The 23136-nt window shown below is 59.0% G+C and overlaps 10 protein-coding genes across 10 annotated transcripts; 5 read left to right on the forward strand and 5 right to left on the reverse strand.

Moving 5' to 3' along the window:
• Positions 1–240: 240 nt before the first annotated feature.
• PLICBS_001274 (uncharacterized protein) lies at positions 241–1367 on the reverse strand (the record flags this gene model as incomplete). Its single annotated transcript, XM_018317672.1, has 3 exons — positions 241–1038; positions 1139–1228; positions 1308–1367. The coding sequence occupies 3 exons, from the start codon at positions 1365–1367 to the stop codon at positions 241–243; spliced, it is 948 nt and encodes a 315-aa protein (XP_018183197.1).
• A 753-nt stretch (positions 1368–2120) lies between these two features.
• Positions 2121–4752, reverse strand: PLICBS_001275 (clathrin associated protein complex large subunit; the record flags this gene model as incomplete). The annotated part of the gene is made up of 3 exons (XM_065599780.1): positions 2121–4479; positions 4556–4679; positions 4743–4752. 3 exons carry the CDS (start codon positions 4750–4752, stop codon positions 2121–2123), a joined length of 2493 nt encoding a protein of 830 aa, XP_065455852.1.
• A 1213-nt stretch (positions 4753–5965) lies between these two features.
• Positions 5966–7018, reverse strand: PLICBS_001276 (uncharacterized protein; the record flags this gene model as incomplete). Its single annotated transcript, XM_065599781.1, has 7 exons — positions 5966–6000; positions 6059–6200; positions 6263–6333; positions 6405–6530; positions 6720–6735; positions 6798–6854; positions 7016–7018. 7 exons carry the CDS (start codon positions 7016–7018, stop codon positions 5966–5968), a joined length of 450 nt encoding a protein of 149 aa, XP_065455853.1.
• A 2007-nt stretch (positions 7019–9025) lies between these two features.
• PLICBS_001277 (uncharacterized protein) lies at positions 9026–10210 on the forward strand (the record flags this gene model as incomplete). Its single annotated transcript, XM_018317669.1, has 3 exons — positions 9026–9048; positions 9121–9674; positions 9744–10210. 3 exons carry the CDS (start codon positions 9026–9028, stop codon positions 10208–10210), a joined length of 1044 nt encoding a protein of 347 aa, XP_018183194.1.
• A 209-nt stretch (positions 10211–10419) lies between these two features.
• Positions 10420–12934, reverse strand: PLICBS_001278 (uncharacterized protein; the record flags this gene model as incomplete). The annotated part of the gene is made up of 2 exons (XM_065599782.1): positions 10420–12853; positions 12906–12934. 2 exons carry the CDS (start codon positions 12932–12934, stop codon positions 10420–10422), a joined length of 2463 nt encoding a protein of 820 aa, XP_065455854.1.
• Positions 12935–13610: 676 nt separating this feature from the next.
• PLICBS_001279 (uncharacterized protein) lies at positions 13611–14072 on the forward strand (the record flags this gene model as incomplete). Its single annotated transcript, XM_018317667.2, has 4 exons — positions 13611–13615; positions 13756–13840; positions 13899–13959; positions 14011–14072. The coding sequence occupies 4 exons, from the start codon at positions 13611–13613 to the stop codon at positions 14070–14072; spliced, it is 213 nt and encodes a 70-aa protein (XP_018183192.2).
• A 400-nt stretch (positions 14073–14472) lies between these two features.
• PLICBS_001280 (uncharacterized protein) lies at positions 14473–15310 on the reverse strand (the record flags this gene model as incomplete). The annotated part of the gene is made up of 3 exons (XM_018317666.1): positions 14473–14931; positions 14990–15201; positions 15268–15310. The coding sequence occupies 3 exons, from the start codon at positions 15308–15310 to the stop codon at positions 14473–14475; spliced, it is 714 nt and encodes a 237-aa protein (XP_018183191.1).
• Positions 15311–16168: 858 nt separating this feature from the next.
• Positions 16169–17461, forward strand: PLICBS_001281 (uncharacterized protein; the record flags this gene model as incomplete). Its single annotated transcript, XM_018317665.2, has 4 exons — positions 16169–16179; positions 16247–16338; positions 16427–16627; positions 16683–17461. 4 exons carry the CDS (start codon positions 16169–16171, stop codon positions 17459–17461), a joined length of 1083 nt encoding a protein of 360 aa, XP_018183190.2.
• Positions 17462–18557: 1096 nt separating this feature from the next.
• Positions 18558–20682, forward strand: PLICBS_001282 (ATP-binding cassette permease mdl1; the record flags this gene model as incomplete). Its single annotated transcript, XM_065599783.1, has 2 exons — positions 18558–18560; positions 18604–20682. 2 exons carry the CDS (start codon positions 18558–18560, stop codon positions 20680–20682), a joined length of 2082 nt encoding a protein of 693 aa, XP_065455855.1.
• Positions 20683–21565: 883 nt separating this feature from the next.
• PLICBS_001283 (uncharacterized protein) lies at positions 21566–22581 on the forward strand (the record flags this gene model as incomplete). Its single annotated transcript, XM_018317663.1, has 2 exons — positions 21566–21631; positions 21703–22581. The coding sequence occupies 2 exons, from the start codon at positions 21566–21568 to the stop codon at positions 22579–22581; spliced, it is 945 nt and encodes a 314-aa protein (XP_018183188.1).
• Positions 22582–23136: the final 555 nt, after the last annotated feature.

Genomic DNA, 23136 nt, shown 5'->3' on the forward strand with positions numbered 1-23136 from the left:
GCGAACGGCGGCAAGAAGGAGGAGGTGTGGATTGAGCCAGGGTCCGTGAAAGGTTGGGAGGAAAGGCGACGCAAGGACTTGCATGTTGCCATGTCTGACGATAGATACATACGATACCACACTCTCTGCGTTACTGGCGCTCCCCGGGCCACCCCCTGCTCGTGTGCCTGATTCATCTCCTAGCCTCGTCCCCTGCGTAGTTTACTTTCATCATGTGCGGTGCCTCTATGCGATGCTCTATTACCACCATTTCTCTGTCAAGACGCGCCCCGGCTCCATGAAGGGCTTGCCCCCGACCCCCGATGTGAGCGCCGCGGCCAGTTGATCCGTCATCATCGGCGGGCCGCAGATATACACAAGACTGGCTTCTGGGCCCCGCTCCCCGACCATGGTCCGGACCTGCTCCTCGGAAATGCGGCCGTGGCGTATCTTGACCTGGGCGCCGTGCAGCTCACACGTCCCCTCCGGCGGCAGACGTGCTCCTGTACCATCCGTGGCGTAGATCCTCAGCAGGCCCTTCAAGCGCCCCTCGCCAAACAATTTCGCGAGCCTCTCCATGAACAGCACATCGCTTAGATTACCGCTCGCGGGCATCTTGGTCGCGTACAAAACGCTGACATGGAGCGCGTCGCCGCCGCCGCCACCATGAAGAGGACTTGTTTCGGCGAGAGCGCTTAGCATGCTCACGAGCGGGTTGATGCCAACGCCGCCGGCGACGAAGAACACGCTCCGGACGTTGTTGAGGTCCTGCTGTTGCTGCGCAGCCGAACCCGAGTCTGATGGCGCCGCCAAGGGTGGGAACACGAAGCTCCCGCCGATGCGCACCAGCAGCAGCGCCCCCACGATCTCATCGGGCGCCCTCCAGAGCCATGCCGCTACCTCATTGCCGGGAGACTCCTGCACGGCAAGCTCAAGATATGGCGGCGTCGCAGCACCGACAACCTCGCCGGCAGCAGCGGAGGGGGTGGACGTGATGGTAAACCCTCCTGCCTTCTCGATGCCGGGCACGTACGTGTCTAGCCACTGGCCCGGGAGGAACTGCACGGCGCGGAAGGGTCAGCTTTGCCTGGTATCTGATCCAAGTAGGTACCGAGGAGTTGACGGGCTCCGGGGACACACGATCTGGGGGTCATCGTACCTTTGCTGGCCCGGACTGGAGCTCGAGGCGAAACTGCCGTATCCGCTCGTTAACCTGATCGACCCGACTGAGCCTCACCTCGTGAAGTCGCTGTCCCGAGATTCAGCGCACGACTCATAAAGCACAGAGCTATGGAGTTCTTTTCGGTGAAGACTCCGCAAGAACTTACCCTATCCCGCGGCTCCTCTGCCGTCCGCTCGAGATGCCCCGTCCTGGCCGCGGTGGCCATGGTCCGTTGTGGGTGACGGCCGGCGCAGAATGACGACACGGAACCCAGATGGACGAGTGAGCGGGTGTCGCCGCGCTGCAAGATGCCGATGCTTGATCTCAGGGCTTTCATCAACATAGAAAGCGAAGGACTCTACTTTTCCGTCCAAGCAGCAATGGTGGGTTTGCAGATGGTTGTGGCTGATGATGGGGAATGAGGGGATTCTGCTGTACTGGTGGTTTATACCACGAGTGGGACGCCCCCTTTTCAATGCACACGGCACTGACTCAGATGCGTCCTGTTTCCCAACTACCGGAACCCATAACTATGCGAGCACAATGGCGGCGACGCCACTTTGGTATTTTGGGAATAGGATTCTTGTTTCGTCTAGTCTTTTCCTAAACTCGGGTGCCCTGTGTGCACTCCGCGAAGCAGCCTTCACCATTCGGCAACAGTACTGGTTGGGAAGGACGACACTGCCTGGCACATCTTCACAGGGGGGGACAGGCAACTTGACGCTGCATGGCCAATACACCCGCGTCACCCCGCGTCACCTTGCTTCCCTTCCACGCAACAGCCTTGATGCCCCTCAAGGCTACTTCGCCACGTCTCGATGTTCTCGTCGCATCGTCTGTCTCTCGGAGGCATCTCATGATGGCTCGGTCCAGTTCACTTGGTCCAACACCTGGCCCGCCGTGGGGTGTGTGTATCCAATACGCAGGCGCAATCGGAGTGGCTGTGTCATCGATCAGTAGCGGCCCTCGACCCAAAATGCTACGCAACACTTACTCCTTTGCAACCAGTTACCCGCATCATCTGTGTAGCCACGGCACCGGGTGCCAGTTCTGTGGACGAGATGCTGAGGAGCTGCAGCTTTTGTGACTTGGGCACCGCAGCTTGGAGACCCACGTTCGACAAAGTCGAGGAGCCCGTCGTGTTCAGAAACCTGGCCGTGGCCTGTATTGTGCCCTCGGCGTTACGCTGAACCTGGAACGTCACGTTCAGGCCGTTGGAGTCGTAGCAAGGGATCCCGCTAGGCTGAGGTGTCGAGTGCTGCTGCTGTTGCGGTGGGGGTGAGGCGGCTGAGCCCAGGATATCAGGGCCAGCGGAGCCGCCAGAAGGAGACGGCGAAGACTGCCCCGGGCTTGGGCCGAACAGGTCCATGATAGACGACGTATTCGACTGCTGCGGCGCAGGTGAGGCTGGTCCCGAGCCCAGAGCCGGCGCACCACCACCTCCAAGAATATCTGCGAGAAGGTCAGAGTTTGTAGCCTGGGAGCCGTTCGTGGGTTGAGCTGCCGCCGGGGCGTCCATGATGTCGAGCAGATCCTGCTCCGTGGGCTTGACGACCCTGGACTTTCGGTTCGCCGCTTTCGCCTTCTTCGTCGGCGCGGGACCCAGGACCCTGGACTCCTCCTTGATCTGCGGTGGCGGCATTTTCTCCAGCACACCGCGGCGAATCTGATCGAACGAAAAGAGGTTGCTATACTCGACGGCTCGCTGCTGCACTTCAACATCCAGGCTGGTCTGGTGCGTCTGCAGGATACGGCGGACCCGCTCCACCTGCGACGCGTCCGTGATCCTCGTGGTGAGTTTCATGAGCGCCGTGACGATATACTCGGTGGAGACTTGCGTGGCATAGCTGCTGTTCAGGATGAGCGTGAACAAGTCGACAACGTCACTCTCCTTGACTTCTCGAACGAGCTCCTCCTCCTCGTACTGCCCGCCTTTAAGTAGGGCATCGGCGTACTCGCCTACACACCAAGCCCCGGCCTGCGTCAAACTCTCCTGAGTAATGTCTTTCTTGAGATTGGTGTACAGCTTCTGAACGGCGTACGTCTGGAGCTCCGGCGTTGTCGCAATCAAGCGAACAAAGGAGGACAGGATCTGCTCCTTGACATAGTTGCCCGCCAATGATAGGACCCGGAGCATCGTGTCGAAGTGCCAGCGCTTGTTGGGTGCAAACTTGTCCGCGGCAATGCCAATCTGGCTGGTCATGGTGGGTTTGAACTCGTTGTCTGCTACCTCGAGGAAGGCTAGTAGCTCCCGGATGAGCACTCGGACGTTACTCTCGTTGATGAGCGTGAAACTGAGCTCAAGAGCTCTCCTTCTTATGCTGATGTCAGGGTCTCGCAGACATTCCAGGATTGTATTCCGGTGCCTCTGGACTGCGTTGGGCTCGATCGCAACGACTTTGATGAGTGTATTGAGGGCGACGTAGCGGATATTGTTGTCTCTGTTGGTGAGGAACTTGCCCAAAATGTTCACGCCGAGGACCCGGAGACCCGAGTCGGCCTCAATGTCGAGGATCGTGAGAACAGCCTCGTAGAGGATAGAGTTGCCAACGTTCTTGGACGAATCCGTGTTCGTTGCGACCTGCGCAAGAATATCGTTGATCTGCTCACTCGTGTGAGCATCCCCGACCGCGAGCACGCGAAGCAACCGAAGGATCTTGACTTGGAGGAAGGGGTCCGTGATGCCTGTGACATCATGCTCCGGCGCGTAGCCTGATGTCGACAGACCCTTGAGGGTCTTGACCAACCCGGGGACGAATTGTCTAAACTTCTCGACGATGCCCTCTTCTCCGCCTTCCTCTTCGTCTGCCTCGCAAAGGCTTGTTACGAGGGTAAGTCCGCAGAGAAGCACACCATGGTTTCTGTCCGCCAGGAGGTGGGCAGCCTTTTCCAGGAAGTGCTCCTGCAGGTCTGGGACCTTGCGGCATATCCGCATGGCACAGAGCGCCGCCTTTCTCCGAATGTACGGATTGGATGTGGAGATGAGTGTCTCGATTTCGGGGAAAAGATCTCGGGACATTTCGACGGACGCGATGTTGCCGAGCGTGCAGAGGGCGAGGCCGACTATGTATTGGTTGGAATGCCCCAGATCACTGCAGGTGATGTTAGCAAGGAGATCCAGCTGCCTTCCGCGCCCGAGACCGACGTACTTCTTCAAAGAGTTCGTCACCAAGGTGAGTACCTCCTGATTTTCGTCGAGGAGCAAGCTCGTGGCAAGGTGACCCAACCGCTTGTCGGCGAAGCGGGGGGATGCCAGGAGCTTCAGGCACTCGATCTGGCCAAAATGCGTGCGCTCGCCGAGGGTGAAGAGGTATAGGAGTTTGGCAACATTGTTACGTCTATTACGGCTATGTCAGAGATTGAAGCTCAGTAGGCCGCAAACAGCCCTCGTAGAAGGCGTGGCGGTGGACCGACCTGACGCCGTGGTCAGCGCTCTCCTCGCGGAAGCTGGCGCGAATGGCAGCGCTCTCCTTTTGGATGACCGCCCGTTCGTCTGCGATGGTCTTGGCTGCGCGGACATTGCGTATAAATTGTTTCACTGTAGAGAAATGCTTCGTCAGACCAGGGTCGCGATCGCGGGGAGCGCGGGCACGGCACGTACAGGAGCTCATCTTGAGGAAGGGGTGATGGCCCAGCGAACTGGTCGTCGCCTGAGCAGGGGATGGATTGATGCAAGGGGAGCGAGACGCAGCGGAACAAAGCGGACACCTGGCACAGCTTGAATGCGATTTCCAGCCCGTCGCTGCAGGTGTTGCGGATGCAGCAGGGCGATTCCGGGCTGGACGAGGGCGTGTGTCGGTAGCTGCTGGTGGGAAAAGGACGCCCTGATACCTCTACGTTGTTCAGTGCATATTGGCGACACACTGGCCGCTGCGACTGACCGGCCGACGTGGGGCAACGGGACCCCGTCCACCTCCATTGGCCTGGCCAGCATGAGGACGCTGACGGTGGAGGGGAGCACCTGTCAAGGCTGCCGGCGAAACCATCGGGCCGACATAGGGCAGCACTTCAGCTCCCCGCCTGGAGCAGCTCATCTTGTCTAACAAGCCAAGGTGACCAGTGACAAACATTTGTGCTGGAACCTGTCAATGTCATCTAGGCACACCACGTAAATATATATGAGGCACCTCGGAGGAGGTATATGTATTGTATATGTATTCTTCAATCTTGACTGATATCGCTCAAAAAGTATATGGTCCTGCGTACGGCAAAAACAAAGCTCCTCCTCACCCAAGGAGTGGATGACCTCGTGCGGGCCCCTTACGATCTAGCTGTGGACTCTGTCGGCCGCCGTGTCGCCATTTCGTCAGGGTCAACGTCAGCGCCCATGCCAGCATCATGCCATCACTGCGTCATGCTCAGCTTTCGCAACTTGGACCTCTGCCCTCGGGTTGCGGTGTAGAGCTAGGCCATGTACACGCTGTGGCTTGCTCTCTACGTTCATGCATGGGTCCATGCCCGCTCCCGCACGGCGCAGGCTCCTCGTACAGGCCTCTAGTACGGGCACTGTCACACTCTTGGAAGGAGAACGTTGCAAGCAACGCGAGGAGGAGGACGGCTCGACTCGCTAGTGGCCCCATACCCGACGGCGCCGCTGCCAGTGGGTTGGGTGACGACCAATCCTCATGATATCAACCAATTGATCACCCCGCGTTCATAAATTTTGCCAGTATCAAGTATGAAAGGAAGAGAGATACTCCCGAAGCCTCTGCCAAACCATTGCCGGCACACACATGGAATACCCGACGCTGCGTAGGTATTCTGCATTGTCTGCTCCTGCCACAGGCGGGCACGAAAAACGTTGAAAAGCCAGGATATCTTTCTTTACTTCTGCATCATGAGCTGGACGAACTCGTTGTCTTTTACAGCCGTTAGCAACCGAGCGCTTGGGGAGGATGGAGGGTTCACGCCACGCACAGTCAATCCGACCATCGCCGTCCTGGTCAGCCTCGCGGATCATCTCGTCGACCTCGTCGTCGGTAAGCTTCTCTCCAATCGAAGTCATGACGTGGCGCAGCTCGGCAGCAGAGATGAAGCCGTTGTTGTCCCGGTCGAAGACCTGTGGCGCACTGTTAGCCGCGGGCGATGCTGTCTCATCGTATCACCTGTGGTCAATCGAACCTTGAAAGCCTCTCGAATCTCCTCCTCGGAATCGGTGTCCTTCATTTTCCGCGCCATCATGGTCAAGAACTCTACGCGACGATGCGGTCAGCGCTCGGTTCCTGGCAAGCTCCAGTCAATCGACGAGTGCGTGGTGACATACCAGGGAAGTCGATGGTGCCGTTGTTGTCGGCATCAACCTCGTTGATCATGTCCTGGAGCTCCGACTCGGAAGGGTTCTGGCCCAGGGAGCGCATGACGGTGCCCAGCTCCTTGGTGGTGATCTGGCCTGCATTGCGCGACGAAGCGATTAGCCCATGCCGCACGTGCATCGCATTCATTCGACCACATTCGTATTCACAGCGGCGCGTTCAGAGATGGACGCTGGCGCTGTATACTGTCGACGTCGGGGAGGGGTCGTGGCAAGGAAACGCTCGCGCGCGGCTTGCGTGTCGTCGACGAGCTACTAGGTACTCACCATCGCCGTCCTTGTCCTAGGGGGGTTGTGTCAGCGGCTGAAGAGACGGGGCGCGGTGGTCGGAGGCCATCAACTTACAAACAGGGAGAAAGCCTCCTTGAACTCGGAGACCTGCTCTTCGGTAAGGGAATCAGCCTGTCCAAGCACGGGGCGTCAGCGTCAATCCCGTTCCACATCACGATGTCGGACAGCCCCTCCCGAACAAGAATGGCGGGGTTGGGGAAGTGACGACCGCTAGAATCCCCAGCGAGCAGAGCAGCCAGCGAGAAGGGACAGCAGTATTGGGCGACACTCACCATGGCGGGCAAAGGGTTGGGAGCAAATATCGCAGTCGGTGACGATCACAAGGGTTGATTGCGATGGTGTTGACGTGTGCGATAGTAGAGGGAGGTTTTGGTGGCGTCTTGGCTCGAACGGTGGGCAGCTTTTCGTCGTGGGGTGGGAGGGGGAGGAGCACAGTCATAAGAACCTGAAGGTCCGAGTACCAAGGGCAAGGTAGGGGGAGGCTCGAGGACAAACCTGGCAGCGCGGCAGAAATACTGGGTCTCAGCAGGCGTCCGGGCCCCTGTCCTACTGGCGGGCCATATTGGAAGACTGGGGAGGCGTCCATCGGGCCCGTTGCTGCGCACTGGGCCCCCTGGAGTCGAAACACGTTGAGTCCCGTCCTCCCATCTCCAGGGCTGGACTGCCACGTCCACCCTGCTACATAGCAAGCAGGTCCTTTCAGCTGCTGCTGATTCCAGTGGCTGACGGCCACCGCGCCTCTGCCAGGGGCGCACAGCGCTGCCGTGGGAGATCACCCCCGAAGTGGAACACGTGAACTTTGTGTCAATGCATTGCCATGCTTCGGGTTGTCGTCTTTTTTCGTGTACGAATTGCGCTGGATTGTGAATCTGCCGAGCGTCGAGTCCACCAGCAGCATGAGCTGGCGCCGAGAGCTTCATGCACTCCTTCGAGGCCGCACCTCAAGGTGCTAGACGGGAAGGACGGGGCCCAGACAGTCTGCCCGGGAACTTCAGGGCACACAGCGCGGGCAGCTTCAGGTGGTCTCTGCTGGGCACCAGCTCCAGGTAGGTGAGGTCGGGCCGGGTTCTTTCCAAGGTTGTCATTTCCAGGCCAGGTACGTAGGCCACTGGGCCCGCCCACCAAGATACCTGCCTAGCAGTAACTGCTAGGTACTTAGGTAGGTAAGTACTACGTTAGGTACCTAGTGGTGCCATCCGAGGCAATCGTGCACTGTAAACAAACCAGCGATAGCTCAAAGGTCTAACGTGCGAACGATGGAGATAGCCATGTGCGCACCGTACGCCCACAGTGGCTACGTCAGCTCCGCAACGGGCGAACGTCTCTTCTGAAGAGGAGTGCTAGGGGCACAACCACTTTTTGCTAGGTGCACAACCCGTCCCCATTTCTAGGTCCGCGCCCCGCTACCAGCCCGCGCCAGCCAATTTTGGTGTACAGGCATGGGATAGCAGCGCCGTGTCGCAACGCACGCCGATATCTCATCGTTATATCGCTACTACGGCGCCGGCAGGGCTCAATTCACCCGAAAAACGCATTTGCGCCGTTTCGCAGCAATGTTCGGAAATCAGGTTTGCGATCCAGTCTTAGGCGTGCCGGGCGCCGAACGTGCCTGCGCTGCCGCCTGCGTTACTGCCTGCGCTGCCGCCGCCTGCGCTGCCGTCTGCGCTACTACCTGCGCTACCGCCTGCGCTGCCGCCTGCGATGCCGTCTACGATGCCGTCCCTAGCTTTGGCGCCGGCCGCGATAAGTTGATGCTGCTGTTGCTGCTGCTGCTGCTGCTGCTGCTGCTGCTGCTGCTGCTGCTGTTGCTGTATTTTGCGGTTGCTCCCGTAGTGACTGATGCTTGCGATGTGGCGGGCAGTGCGGCACGGGATTGGCTAGAAATCATCGGTCTATGGGACGGGTTGTGCACCTAGCAAAAAGTGGTTGTGCCCCTAGCACTCCTCCTTCTGAAATGACACCAGGGCACCTCAGCTCGCACCCGCTAGGGAAGGTCCCCCATCAGCGCTTCCTGCCCAGGTGCTGCTGGTCCTCACAGTTAGGTGGTCCCGTCCTTAGGTGAAGGTACCTAGGTACCCGCCGCCGACGTGCGCCGGCCGAGCTTCAGTTCCCACTCCCGTCCATCTACCTATTCCACACAACCTCCGGACAACGACAACAGCTTCCCCCAGATTCGCGCGAAGCTGCAACCACTAGCACCCTCGACCAGCGTTTGCTCTCGGCTTGACGTCGACACTCGGCTCCCCTCCTGACTACTGCGACGCGCCTCTCTTGCGTCCGCCATGTGGCGGGACCGCACTAACCTGTACGTCTACATCCATTGCTTCCTCGGCCGTCGACTTTGCGCCCTGACTGACCGTTCGATCCACCTCTGCAGCTACATCTCCTACCGACAGTCGTACGCGCATCATCCCACACAGCGCAGCGGGTACGGAGGAGGCGGCGCATCGGCCTCAGGCCCTTACTCGGACGCCTACTCGAGCGGCAGCTATGCGCACGAGGACCGGCGCGGGCTGCTCTCGAGCGGCGCCTTTGAGGACGATGGCGACGCCGTAATCGAGATGGACCTGCTGCCGCCGCGCTGGGCCGACGTCTCGGACGAGATCACCGAGCTTCTTGCGGACATTGCGACAAAGGGCCAGAAGCTGGAGAAGCTGCATCAGAAGCACGTTCTCCCGGGCTTCAACGACGACGAGGCCAAGAGGGCAGAGGAGTCACAGATCGAGAAGCTCACCCAGCAGATAACGAAGGGCTTCCATGAGTGCCATCGCTGTATCCAGCGCGTCGAGCAGATGGTGCGCGAGTCCAAACAGTCCGGCACCATCACAAGAGCCGAAGAGACCATGGCCAAGAACATCCAGATCTCCCTGGCAACAAGGGTACAGGAAGCAAGCGCCAACTTTCGCAAGAAGCAGAGTGCTTATCTGAAGAGTGTGTTCTATCCCTGGCTAGCTGCACGCCGAACTGTTATGCCAGTTGCTGACATCGTGGGTCCTCTAGAACTTCGAGATATGGGAGGGCTCGGCACGTTTAGCCCCGCCGAGAGGTCATCGACACCGCAACCCGGGTCGTACCTAGATCCATCACTACTAGAGTCGGATGCCGATCGCTCCTTCTCCCAGTCAACGCTGCAGGCAGCAACGCAGCAGAAGATGCTTCATTCTAACGACGCCGCCATTGCCCAACGGGAACGCGAAATCGAGGATATTGCGCAAGGCATCATCGAGCTGTCTGACCTCTTTCGAGACCTGCAAACAATGATCATCGACCAAGGCACCATGCTGGACAGGATTGACTATAACGTTGAACGAATGAACGAGGACGTCAAGGGGGCCGACAAGGAGCTAAAGGTTGCGTCGGGGTATCAACGCAAAACGACCAAGAGGAAGATAATACTGCTCTTGATTCTCATCATTGTGGGGCTTTTTATTCTTCTTCTGATCAAGCCGAAAAAGCACGACTCTTGAGCCAGGTCGGGACTACTAGCGACAACCGTGTCACGGCCCACGGGGCTGTAGCTATAGAGTGTACATATGTCGTGTCACAAAACGTGACTTAGCCGCGGGAGTTTGGAGTCATGGGGGTTTGGGTATCTGCTATATATACATATTATGTACGAGTGTCTGTTCATATACTGGTCATGTACGCCCTGCGACAGCTATGATCGATAGTGCTATCATGCTCCTCCCTCCCCGTCCCTTTGTCTCTGGTCAAACATCTTGCCGAACAATTTGGGGTATCGACTCCACAGCTTGGGCTTTTGCCGCTCAAGCTCTCTCTTTATGTCTGGCAAGCTTGGCATAATCTCCGCGCCCCACGCCTCATCCACCAGTCTCTTCAAGTTTTCGAGTGACATTTCATTGACGTCTCTGGACCGGTCCTTGCGCCGCCCAGGGACCTGACCGAGTGCAATGCGGGATATAACCGTCGCCCGCAGGACTTGCATGTCGATTAGAACCCCCTGATCCCGCAAAAGTGCGAGTAGATGCACGCCGCAGGCAACATCGAAGTCCACTGTTCCTGGGCACTCGATGTCGAGCAAAGAGGGAGCGTTGGGCCGTCCGGCCAAAGTGTGGTCAAAGCCCCAGCGCACAATGGCACGCTGCAACTGTGCGTCGAAGATCAGTTGCACAGGATGCTCCCGATGCGAGAATGGCAGGTCCGCGGGTATGTCCTCTTTGCCGTCGTTATCTGTTGAACTGGATTCCGCTTTGCTGCTTTGACCCTGCCTCCGGCGGCAGATCCAATCGCTGAAGCTCTCCTTGGGTTTCATCTCGATGTGATCATCCGTAACATCATTGGTGGGACCATTGGTCCATGCGGAGGTTGGCGACAAATTCCTGTCCAGCCGCTCCATGTTCTCAACCTGCCGGATGAACAAGCTCTCCACCGAGTCGCGACCACTCGCGTCGTTGAGCGGCGTTTTCCTTGCCGTTGCTGTGCCACGAACTGTCTCTGAGCCACTTCGGAGTGTGTGTGGCCCCGACAGCCTTTTGCTCGCAAAAGCTCCCTCACCCATGGCCGCTGCGGGAAGATCCTTCTCATGTACCGGAATCAAGCCGCCGTAGGGTGGTAGGTAGAGTTGGGTGATTTCCAAGCAGAGCTGCTCCAATTCCTCAAACCGACCAGTTCGCCCCAGATTGTATAGAAGGACTCTCCAATACTGTATCGGGATAGCGACGTCATGACAAGCTATGCGACGCGTGATATCGATGGCTCGGTTGAGAGGCGAGGTGGGGTTGACGGGATCGTTGAACTGTCTTTGGCGAGCACGCTCGGGAGGATGCAGACTCAGACCGACGAAGGTACGCTCCAAGAGCTGCGTGGCATTGGTCTGAGCCATTCGTACCCTCAATGCCTCCATGCGATCTAGGACTAGTCGTGTCTGGCCCATCCGGCGCTTACAGAACTCGCTTCGCAGCAACGAGTTGAGACGCCGAGAAGATGGCCCAGTTTCGATGGCCCACTCGATACGCTGGAATAGCCTTTCTCGCCGCCAATTGCCCTCGCGGACGGCAGCGGCCATCAGCAGCTGCCGTGTCTCCAGGTCGTCAAACTCGTCAGGGTGGATATCACACGACAGTAAATCGCTGAGCAGGTCATCCTCTCCTTGTCGGGCAAAACACACCAGCGCTCTGCAGTACGCCTGTGGAGATATTTCTATCCCAAGTCTCTCGGTCTGAGCGATGCGATCTGCAACGTCCTTTGCATTCGCCTCCCGCAGCGCAAGTGACTGAAGTGACCTTGGCCCGACGACCTTCAGACCGAGTCTATGGACCAGGTTGATGGCGAATTCAACAGACGTCCAGGTGCTGGCAAACCACCTGGCCACCAGGGCATCACTATAATGGCCTGACCGGTGGTCGTGGTCCGCATTTGCCGCTGATTCGGCGGCTTCGACTGCTACCGCATGACGACCGGAGCTGTCGAGTCCTGCTGCGGCGACCTCTTCGACCGTCAGTTCAATCGAGGGGTAGTATCTGGCAAGGAATCGGAGAAACTGCCGTGATTCCGATGTCGAAACGGGAAAATCCTTGAACAAGATGAGCTTCTTCCGCCACGTGCGAGCAAGCTTCGACTGGCCAGAAGCAAACAGGGCGGGTATAATGAAATCGTACAGTTGCCGTTCTGTGCTGAAGACGTAGATCGTGGTCAGGGTGCTCTGCATCTGCGGAGTAGGGTCAATGACGAAGCTTGAGAGCAAAGCACCGAAAACTTCTGTTTCAGGAGGTAGTATCGAAGCCAGTTGCAAGTGCCATCGTACAGCGTCGTCATATCGCCCTTGATCGAGGAAAGAATGAATGAGCTTCATGTACAGATCTGGCCATTGAAAGCCCTTTTCGAGATATAACTGCTGAGCCACGTTGACCAATGCGGCAATGCGCTTGTCATCCAGCAATGCAGCCGACAAGACCTCGTCGCGAAGAGCATCGGCGTCGGACTTGGCGATGAGGTTCAGCAGCCCCTGGTCCCGTATTGATTCGAACTCGCTCCAAACGCCGTTATGACTGAGGTCCAAGCGAAGCAAGGCGAGCTTGGCTTCCCGAGGTTCGACATCTGCCGGATGTACTTCGCCAGGGTCTGGCAGCCTCGTTTTGGCATCACCCGTGCTTGCGATGTTTGCTGCGTCCGTTATGGGACCTTCATTTCCCCGTGAGCTACCCTGCCCTAGCCTCCCGTCTGCTTGCCATGCTGACGGCTGTGCCGACGTGCCCCGATGGCTCGGCGACTCCCGGCTTCGCGAGCCAGCATCTTGGTATGATGGCTGGTGGCATATCGGTCGGGCAGTCGAAGCAATGGGCGCAGCGCGAGAATGTGCTAGGGCAGCGGCGCCACGGTCAAACGATATGCGGAGGCCGTGTGTTGTGCGTATTGTAGTCTCTAGGGCAAACAGAGCCGAGTGATGTTGCCGTCGTAGAGGCTGCAGGGTCTTGCGCATCCCAAATATGCCAGTGATGGCCACCGTGCTATTCCGTCTCACCGCATTGGATCGGTCGGTCGAGTTTGACGTGACACCAAGTTGCGTCTTGTCAAAGTTCAAGCCCGGATGTTGGGACCTTTTCGCCGGGCCGTGTGCGTGGTTGTTCTGCCGTCCGTTTTGCGAGGGACTGACGCAGCGTTATGGGTGCCGGCGCGCGGTCCTGCAGCTAATAAGACTGGAGGCATCCTGGCGCTCACACACGAAGGGTGGAGCAGCACAAAGTTTCCACAGATGGCCTGCTGAGTCATCTTCCGCCAACTCCAATCAGAATGGCCTCATTTCTGCATCCGAAGCCGTTCGACATCCTCGGTCACCACATCTCGTCAATCCCTCACGCACATACGACATCTGAAGCTCCACGCACGCCTCCGCGCACAACTGTCAAGATGGGGTAAGTTGAAGAAGCATCGCCAGACGAGCCGCACCAGACCGGACGCGCCGCCGCGCCGCCGCGCCGCCTCAACTGCAATCCCGAGCAGCCGTTGGAGGCAACAGCACATCATGCGAGCTCGAAGCTGACACTATCTGCAGTCTCGTCGACGCCAAGAACAAGGTGCCTGAGCACCAGCGCTACTACCAGCAGGCCTACAGGGCGCACACCCGCCTTTGGAAGATTGTACGATCGCATTGGTGCCTCCCGAGAAGTTCCGGCCCGCGTACTGACTCGACTGCAGGGCTCCCGCAGCCGCTGGTACATGACGCCATACCTCGTCGTTCTTTGGGGTGGATTCGGAGGTTCGTGAATAGCTTCTGGAACTGAGTGCAAACATGCTGACTTGTCGGTAGCCGCCATGTACGCCGCTGGGCGCAAGGTTACGGGCCACAACACCTGGTTCGGCAAGGACTAAGCTGGGCTGCAGCGAACTGATGACGAGGTACTCTGTGCCGCACAAACTGCGGCACATGTGCGATTATACTGTTCTATAGAGTGGACAAAATAAAACCCCTCGCGGTTATTCCATTTGTTCGATCACATACAGGTCAGTTGCGGCCAGCTGCGACTTCTCTTGCAGTGAGACCATATGTGGCGTACCCATGAGCAGCTACAAGCATCATCGAATCACGACGCTCATGGCAAGTCAATCATGGCATTAAAACGTTGTTTGTGTCCCTGTTGTCTTCAATACAATACATGGCAGAACCTCCGGGCATCCGCTGGTCGTCTAGCTTGGGGACACTGGAGCAGAGGCTTCTTATCCACAAGAACACCTGTGCGTTCGCGCTTGCAACATTCGGCAACCATACCACTTAATAGCCCGTGGCACCAGGAGCCTTCTCGTCCTTGCGCAGACTAGTCAGCATCTCGCGGAAGCGTTCCTTTCCAGAACCGGCCGCACCGCCTCGGGTGCCTTTGCCGCTGACATCAACGAGCTTGGCAATGCGATCCCAGCTCGTTCCTCCGGACACCGTATCGTCTTGGTTGGCCAAGAACTGCTCTGCGTCCTTGCGTGTCTGCGCAATGCCCTTCTCTTTCTTAGAGTTGTAGTTTTCGTAGAAGTCGTCGATGTTTTGCTGCGCTTCCTTGATCGTCTCTTCTCGTTGCGCGGCAAACTGCTCGGCTCTCTTGGCGATCTGCGCATCCCGTCGCTCCCTCCATTCCTTGATGACCTCGGGCTCTTCCTCATCCTCCGCGTGTGCTTGGTAGCCCGAGTTGTAGCTCACGGATGGTCCTGTAATGGACGTAGCGCCGGGAGCGCCCACGGTGCCCTGCGCGCGCCTCGGGTCAGAATAATGTCACGAGAACTGGCCATGTCTCAATACATACGGCAGACGGGCTGGCAAGATCAGGAAACTGAGACTCGAATGTGGATTGGGCGGCATCTCCCTGAGCGAGGAGGTCATCGCTAGGCTCGCCGAGCGCTGCAACATCGTCGCTCGTCACGAATTGCTGCGCATCGTCGCCCAGAACGGCCTTTTCGCGGGCAAGGAAGTCGTCTGCGGATGGCTCGGCCGAAGGGTCCTTGATGTCGGTTTGCGCTGCCGGGTGGTTCATTCAGCACCCGAGGCCAAGTTGTCACCAAGTGGGCCGGCAGGCGGGCTTACCTCCGGAATCGAAATCCTCGAGCGAGGGGAAGCGGTCGGCCATCGTGACTGTGTGCCGTTTGGGTGAGCGTGGGAGTGCGCGTGCAAGGGCGTGGGGGATGCAAAGAGAGACGGGCCGCTGATGATGGCTGGAGACGTTCCGTTGTCGTTGTTGCACAGCGCTGCCCGCCAGTTGCCTGCGACGACGTATCCACGCCGCGCGACCTCCTACGGTGGGTCCTCGAATTTTGCCGGGCGGTCAGCGAGGTTCCCCTGAGCGGGCATCATCGAGCTTCCCAGTTGTTGACTGGGAGCTCTTCGCGCTCAATCGCGGAATGCTTTTATCGAGGCGCCAAGTGCATAAACACGGCATATAGCGATAAATCATGCGCGGCTGGTTCCACTTCACTGCCTGAATCGTGAGCTGCACGACATGCATATGCACAGCACAGCCTTAGCCTCGTCAACCGGAAGAGCTCTGCTCGCTGCCTTTTCGAGATTCACGTCGCACCGACACATTTGTCAACTGGGTGATATCGTAGAAAGGCTCGCATCGGCCAGTACCTAAAGGCCTTCCGCCGGGCGCGATTCCTCGCGGCTGGTCAAGACGATTGAGCGCAGCAAGGCCACGCCCCGAAGCTAAGCTCTGTGAGACTCACGAAATCCGAGCCATCGTGTCACGTCCGCGCCGCGTTTTCTCCAGTCCTTACCTCTTCGAGCCTATCCGCTCAGTCTATGCCCCCAGGGGACTGGCAAGGCCAAAACGTCGACGCTGAAGAGCGCCTCAAAGCCGTGGTCGTTTTCGCTGCCTTAGGTTGCCGGCACCTGCTTCAACATGGCTTACAATGACGATTCTGTGTTGGCGCGGCTCTCTTCTTTGAATGAGAGCCACGACAGCATTGCCACTGCAGCTCAATGGATCATGTTCCATAGGTAAGAAGCTTAGAGCTCGAGGCTGCGGGACGCTGCTGTCGCTAACTAAAGCTTTGTTGGCATCCAGGAGACACGCGGACCGCACAGTGCAGCTGTGGATGCAGCGCCTCAAAGACTCATCTAGCACCAAGCGCCTGAGCCTTGTGTATCTCGCAAACGGTACGCCGGCCCTCCAGCGCGCGGGCTATCCTCCGCGACTCACCAATTCGGTTTGAACTCTTGCCTCTCTAACTTGTCGCGTTACCAGAGGTCGTCCAGCAGTCGAGAATACGGCACAAAGAGGACTTTGTCATTGCGTTCTCGCCTGTCGTTGCCGAAGCCACCTCTATCGCCTACAAGGGTGCTCCCGCCGAGATACAGGCCAAACTCAGGCGCGTGATTGACGTCTGGAAGGACCGGACTATTTTCGAAGCACCTATCCAGGCCGCAATCGAATCCAGGCTCGATGGTACGGAAGCGTCATTGCGCCTTTGGCCATGAAGTTCTGCTGACAGGAAATATAGACCTTGACAAATCGCGTGGTGCCGCGAAGCCAGGATTTTCAGGTTCGCCCTTTGGGGGAGGCTCGTCTATCCCGAGCGAGTTCGCACCTCTCGTGTCTGCTCATCAGAAGGTAGCCAAGCTTGGCGGTCCGCTGAAAGGGACGACTGCTGCCGCAAAGCAAGAGTATGACAAGCAGACAGACCCCAACACGGCTGTCCCCTCCGCCCCGGTGTACGCGGCTCGACTGAACGGTCTCCTCAAGACACTCGCGAATGCCGAGAGTGCGGTGGCTGAATGTGTCAAGGCCCGCGAGGGACTCGTCTCTGGCCTGGAGAAGCTGTTGGAAACCAACAGAGCGGCTCTGGAGAGCGACAAGTCTACGGCCCAAGAATTCAAGCAGCGCAAGGCAGAGATTGAGGAAAAGAAGCAGCAGGTTGAAGTGGCCATTATGCGCGCGCTGGGACCGGCAGAGGGCAACGGCTCCCCCAAGGAGGGTGGCTTTACAAGCCCGCCACCAGAGCCGGACCGACCAGAGATGGAGGCCTTGACACCGCCCTCAGTGGATGAAGAGTCTGCGGAAAACGCAGAGCCATCTGCTGGAGAAGACGGCTCGTCTGCGCCGGCGGCAGTGGCTGGGTCGGAGGGCGCAGCCGTGGACACAACCCCGTCGTATCACTCGATTCCCGTGTCGACTAACGGATCCAACAAGAGGCGACGAGTGGATGATTCCGGAGAGTTCCCCGACCTCGGTGGCGACGATGAGATCGATCCTGATGTCGCTGCGATGCTAAAGGACTAGTGAGGCTCACGATGGACTTGCGACGGGAGGAGGAGGGAGGAGGGTCTCATCAACCATGATACCTCGAGCTGCTCGACGCGCCAGGATGTGCTCAGCTCTCAGTTCGGACACAGATGTACCAATTCACAAGCTGTATCGTAATGATTTTCTTGTTTCTGCAAATTTGATAACGATTGCACGCTGTCTACGAGCGGTTGCTGTTGGCTGTATCCGTACCAGCCCGGACGAGCAAACCGTCACATGCAAGACCTGGCGGCAGCGTGTCGGGGGCTTTGGTGCGACAACATCCATGGGCCGACGTAGACTGGCCCAAGGCCAGCGTGGGGGAACACGCGGCATGCTCCAAGGTACGGATGGCAAGCCGCTTTTTTTGCACTTGTTTGAAGCGCGTGGCGCCTACACGAGTTAACGCCCTTTCTGGGCGACAGGCTGCAGCAGTTGTTGCAGCCCAGGCGGCTCGGCGGCCGGAAGTGGACATGCGGGTGAGGTGTGGTGTTCGCATCGGGGGCCGCTCCGTAGTTCCGACCCGAGGCCGACCGCGGGGAGTGGAGGCGCCTGGAGGCCCACCCCCAATTTTTCTCTGGGCCGCTGCAACCAGCTCGCGGGCAGTCAGCAAAGCACTAACAGGCGGCAGCCTTCACCCACGCCCATCCATCTCTTGCTTGTGCGTGAGGAAATGCCGCGATGATGACTTCATCCCACGCTGCGCAAATTTGAACCCTCCATACCTCGCACGCGCACGACCACCCCCGAATCGCCATCCGTGGGACTCTCGACGATGCGACGTTCGACATTCGCCCCTTAGCGCATCATCAGTCAAAATGGTGTCGGGCGTGGCGCGCCGAGCGCTGCAGCCCCGACTCTCGGGCCTCTCTCCAGCCTTCGCTCGGCCGGTAGCAACTCCTTTTGTCGCTCGCTGCCGTCCACAGGCTGGCCGGACCGAACCATCACCGTTACAGAACTCTCGGAGCTTGTGGCACGCATCGTCCGGCCGTGGACAGCCTCTGCCGGCCTTTTCCCTTTCGATCTTCCGACACACAGCGCCGCCGTTTACGTCCAGCGCCGTCCCGGCCGGACCAACATCGACGACGGCGCGATGGTTTTCCCAAACAGGATTTGCAGCGCAACAAGCTCGGTCGAAGGCGGATGAGAAGTCGAAGGAGCCGGTACAGCAGTCACCGAAGCAAGAAGCCCCCGATGAGACTGCCGAGCACGAATTCAAGAAGAGTGACCGGGCAACCCAAGCCGCCCAGGTCAACCTTGCCGCCAAGCTGTCCAAGGAGGGCAAGCAGCAGAGCAAAGCCGGGTTCGCGGAGATATGGAGGCTCATCAAGGTTGCGAGGCCCGAGATCCGCTGGCTCGGCATTGCATTCGTCTTCCTCGTCATCTCCTCCAGTGTCACCATGTCCATTCCGTTCTCGGTCGGCCGAATCCTCGATCTTGCCACCAAAGGCGAAGCGGAAGATATCCGCCTTTTCGGCTTCACGATGAACCAGTTCTTCATGGGTTTGGCCGCAGTCTTGACCCTTGGCGCCATGGCCAACTTTGGCCGAGTCATCCTCCTGCGCATTGTTGGCGAGAGGGTTGTCGCACGGCTCCGCTCCCAGCTCTACAGGCGCACGTATGTCCAGGACGCCGAGTTTTTCGATGCGAACCGCGTCGGCGATCTCATCTCACGACTCAGCTCCGACACGGTGATCGTCGGCAAGTCTGTCACCCAGAACTTGAGTGACGGTTTACGAGCTCTCTTTAGCGGCGGCGCCGGATTCGCGATTATGGTCTGGACCAGCCCAAAGCTCACTGGGCTTCTGCTCCTCATGTTTCCTCCGATCGCAATCGGTGCCGTCTTCTACGGACGGGCCATCCGCAACGTCAGCAGAGCGATCCAGAAGAACCTCGGTACGTTGACCAAGATTGCTGAGGAGCGCTTGGGCAACATCAAGACCAGCCAGGTTTTCGTCGGAGAGGTTCAAGAAGTCGGCCGGTACAACAAGCAGATCCGGCGCATCTTTGCCTTGGGCAAGAAAGAGTCGCTCATTGCCGCCACCTTCTTTGCTTCAACGGGCTGGGCGGGGAACATGACCATCCTGGCCATGCTCGTCGTTGGAGGCAGTTTCGTGCGATCCGGAGCCATGTCCCTCGGAGACCTGACGTCGTTCATGATGTACACAGCCTTTGCCGGCTCTAGTCTCTTTGGTCTCTCTGGGTTCTACTCGGAACTCATGAAGGGTGTGGGTGCGGCTAGTCGCCTGTTTGAGCTGCAGGACCGCCGACCCGGAATCCACCAGACCGTGGGCAAGCCAGTCAAGTCTGCTCAAGGGCCCATTCGGTTCGACGACGTCAGCTTCGCCTACCCGACCCGGCCGGCCGTCAAGATCTTCAACGGGCTCAGCTTTGAAATCCCGTCAGGAAGCAACGTGTGCGTCGTGGGGCCATCTGGCGGAGGCAAGTCAACAGTGGCGTCGCTGCTGCTCCGGTTCTACAACCCAACTTCGGGTTCCATTACGATCAACGGCGTCGACATCTCTGAGATGAATGTCAAGTCGCTGAGAAGACGCATCGGCATGGTCTCCCAGGAGCCGGTGCTGTTCTCGGGGACCATTGCCGAGAACATCGCCTATGGCAAGCCGGCCGCGTCGCGCATGGAAATAATCTCGGCTGCGCGGAGAGCGAACTGCAACTTCATCAGCGATCTCCCTGACGGCCTGGAGACGCAGGTTGGCGCAAGGGGGTCGCAGCTTTCGGGCGGGCAGAAGCAACGCATCGCCATCGCGCGGGCGCTGCTCAAGGACCCGGACATTCTGATACTCGACGAGGCCACGTCGGCCCTGGATGCCGAATCAGAGACGTTGGTCAACGAGGCGCTGGCGGGCCTGCTGCGAGGCCACAACACCACGATCTCGATTGCGCACCGGCTGTCGACGATTAAGCGCTCGGACCAGATCATTGTCCTCAATAACGAGGGCAAGGTGGCCGAGATTGGCAGCTACACGCAGCTCGCGGCCGACCCCGAGAGCGCCTTCAGCAGGCTCATGGAGTGGCAGATGAGCGGCGGCGAGGTCCCGGAAAAGAGGAGCTCGGAGAAGGGCGCTCACATTACCGAGGCCGAGGAGCTGGAGCAAGACCTCGCACAAGAAGAGGACGCGGAGCCGCAGGAGGAGCACCACGAAGACGTCGAGAAAGAAGCGTCGCAGGCGCCGGCCAACCAAGGTCGTCCGTGAGAGAACGACGGGGCCCCAAGCACGACGACTGACGGCGCCGTCGGTACAGGAACGATGCCATGTTTATTTGTATATTTAGTGTCATACTTTGGTACAGTATGGGTCGGGTTGTCAACCTCATAGTTGAGTATTGTGCAGACAACTCCACTCGGAATTTGATAGACGGTGGCGGGCGGGGCGCGGCATGGATGCATGAGGGCTGGACTGACGCCCCGATGCGCAGGGCAGCGGACCGAGTTCACGAGGCAGCCAGCCACGGGGATGTTGTGCGGGCGGGCCTGTGGTATGATTAGAGCAAAAGGGGCGGAATAGACTGAGGCGGGAGAAAATCATAAACTCCGAAGACAGTTCGCAACCTTGTAAGTAAGCTTGTGGCACATGCAGGGCGGGTGGTGACGGTGCGGTGCGGCGTCGACCAACTCTGGAGGATCAATCACATGTCTGTGACGCGACGCATCCCCAAGGCCCCTCTCCGCGCCCCGTGAGACGCACCCGACGCGGGTCCGGAGAACCCGCTCTTGGTGAGGTAGGGAATTAGTAGGTACGAGACTACGAGTACACACGGTGACGTGAGACCGGTCGTCCATGCGCAAAAAACAAAGCACGTTGAAAAAACAAATCCCCGTCTTCTCTGCCCTGCTCGCGCTGTCGCTCGCAGCCTCATCGTCGTCGGCAATTGCAGCTGCCTGTGGCGCTGTCTGAAACCACTTCGTACTAGTTGGGCCTTTATCAGCCTCGTGGTGACGGACCTGCGCCCTGTCTCTTTGCGTCACCTGCGGTACCGCAGCTTTACATACACTCACTGCCGCGACAGCGACGCGCGCTGCCAAGCAGACGAGTATCATCATCGTCGGCGAGAGCCCGCAGAGAGCCCACAGCAAGCATGGCGACAGCTACCGAGGGGTCGTTCAAGCATGGCGACGCCAGCTTCTACGCCAAGACCTGGACGGTGAGCTGTCCTCGACATGTGTCCCCGTGTGTCCGCGAGCTGCCATCTGACACGCAGCTGCATCACCTCAGCCCGAGGGCCCGATCAAGGCCAAGCTCGTCTTCGTGCATGGCTTCAGCGAGCACATCAACCGCTACAACGACTTCTTCCCCCTGCTGGCGGCGCACGGCATCCAGGTCTTCTCGTGGGACCAGCGCGGCTGGGGCCGTACCGTCACCAAGCCGTCGGAGCGCGGCCTGACGGGGCCGACGCCTCTGGTCGTCAGCGACGTTGCCGCCTTTGTGCGCGAAAAGCTGGCCGTCGGGTCCGGGGGCGAGGGCGCGCAGCCGCCGCCGCTGTTCGTCATGGGCCACTCCATGGGCGGCGGCGAGGTGCTGACCATGGCGGGCGACGCGCAGTACGCCGAGCTGGTCGGCCAGGTGCGCGGCTGGATCCTCGAGTGCCCCTTCATCGGCTTCACCAAGGGCGAGGAGCCCAGCAGCATCAAGATCTTCGCCGGGCGCCTCGTCGGCCGCCTGCTGCCCAAGCAGCAGATGAAGCACGTCGTGCCGCCCGAGCAGCTCAGCCGGGACCCGGCCATCGTCGAGTCGGTGCGCAACGACCCGCTGTGCCACAACACGGGCACGCTCGAGGGGCTCGCCTCGCTGCTGGACCGGACGGCGCTGCTGTCGTCGGGCCAGGTCAAGCTGGGCAAGCAGGTGCGCAGCGTGCTGCTGGCACACGGCACCGCCGACCAGACCTGCAGCTACGACGCGGCCATGCAGTTCATGGAGCGGCAGCGCAGCGTCGAGGACAAGACCTGCAAGTCGTACGAGGGCGCCTACCACCAGTTGCACGCGGATCACTGCAAGGACGAGTTCGCCAAGGACGTGGTCGACTGGATCCTTGCGCGGTGCGACGGGAAGCCCTCCCAAGGCGAGGAGGCGCCGCCGCTGGAGTCAAAGCTGTGAGTCTGATGGCCCTCAGCCCGCGTGGCCGTAGGAGACGAGGACTTGGAAGAGAAAGTGCGTGAACGCGGAGCGACTTGACTTTTTGGAGTCGAGAGACCCGACACCGCAACTAATACCGAAGTGCCGTTTTGAAGCATTCATAATTAACCTCCTTCTGTACTTTTGGCTTGCATATGATCCTCTCGCGCTGTGGCGTGATGCGAACTTTTGACGTCGTGAAGGGTTGGTAGATCGGCACGCCGGAGACATCTCACCATACAGCAGCACGGAGAAACAGCAGTATAATAAGAGCCCGCGGGTAGCCAATGTTGGTAGACCCGCCGGCACCTCGACAGCGGGTTGACTGGAGCAGAAGCGAAGGGACGGTATGTCACACACCCCAGACGGCTCCGTTTCGCTTGGCCTGGCTGCCTCCCGCTTCCCATGCATCCATCGTCAGGTTGGCTTGCTCAGTGAACTGGGGTCCTCGGCAATGTACCGGCCTTTGTTCTTGTCCTGTCTTCCCCGCAGCGAATTTCTTTGTGAGGTGGAGGGCGAGGGACAGGTGCTGCCGCT

This window comes from Purpureocillium lilacinum (genome assembly GCF_023168085.1).
Source record: "Purpureocillium lilacinum CBS 284.36 DNA, scaffold_1, whole genome shotgun sequence".
NCBI lineage: Eukaryota > Fungi > Ascomycota > Sordariomycetes > Hypocreales > Ophiocordycipitaceae > Purpureocillium > Purpureocillium lilacinum.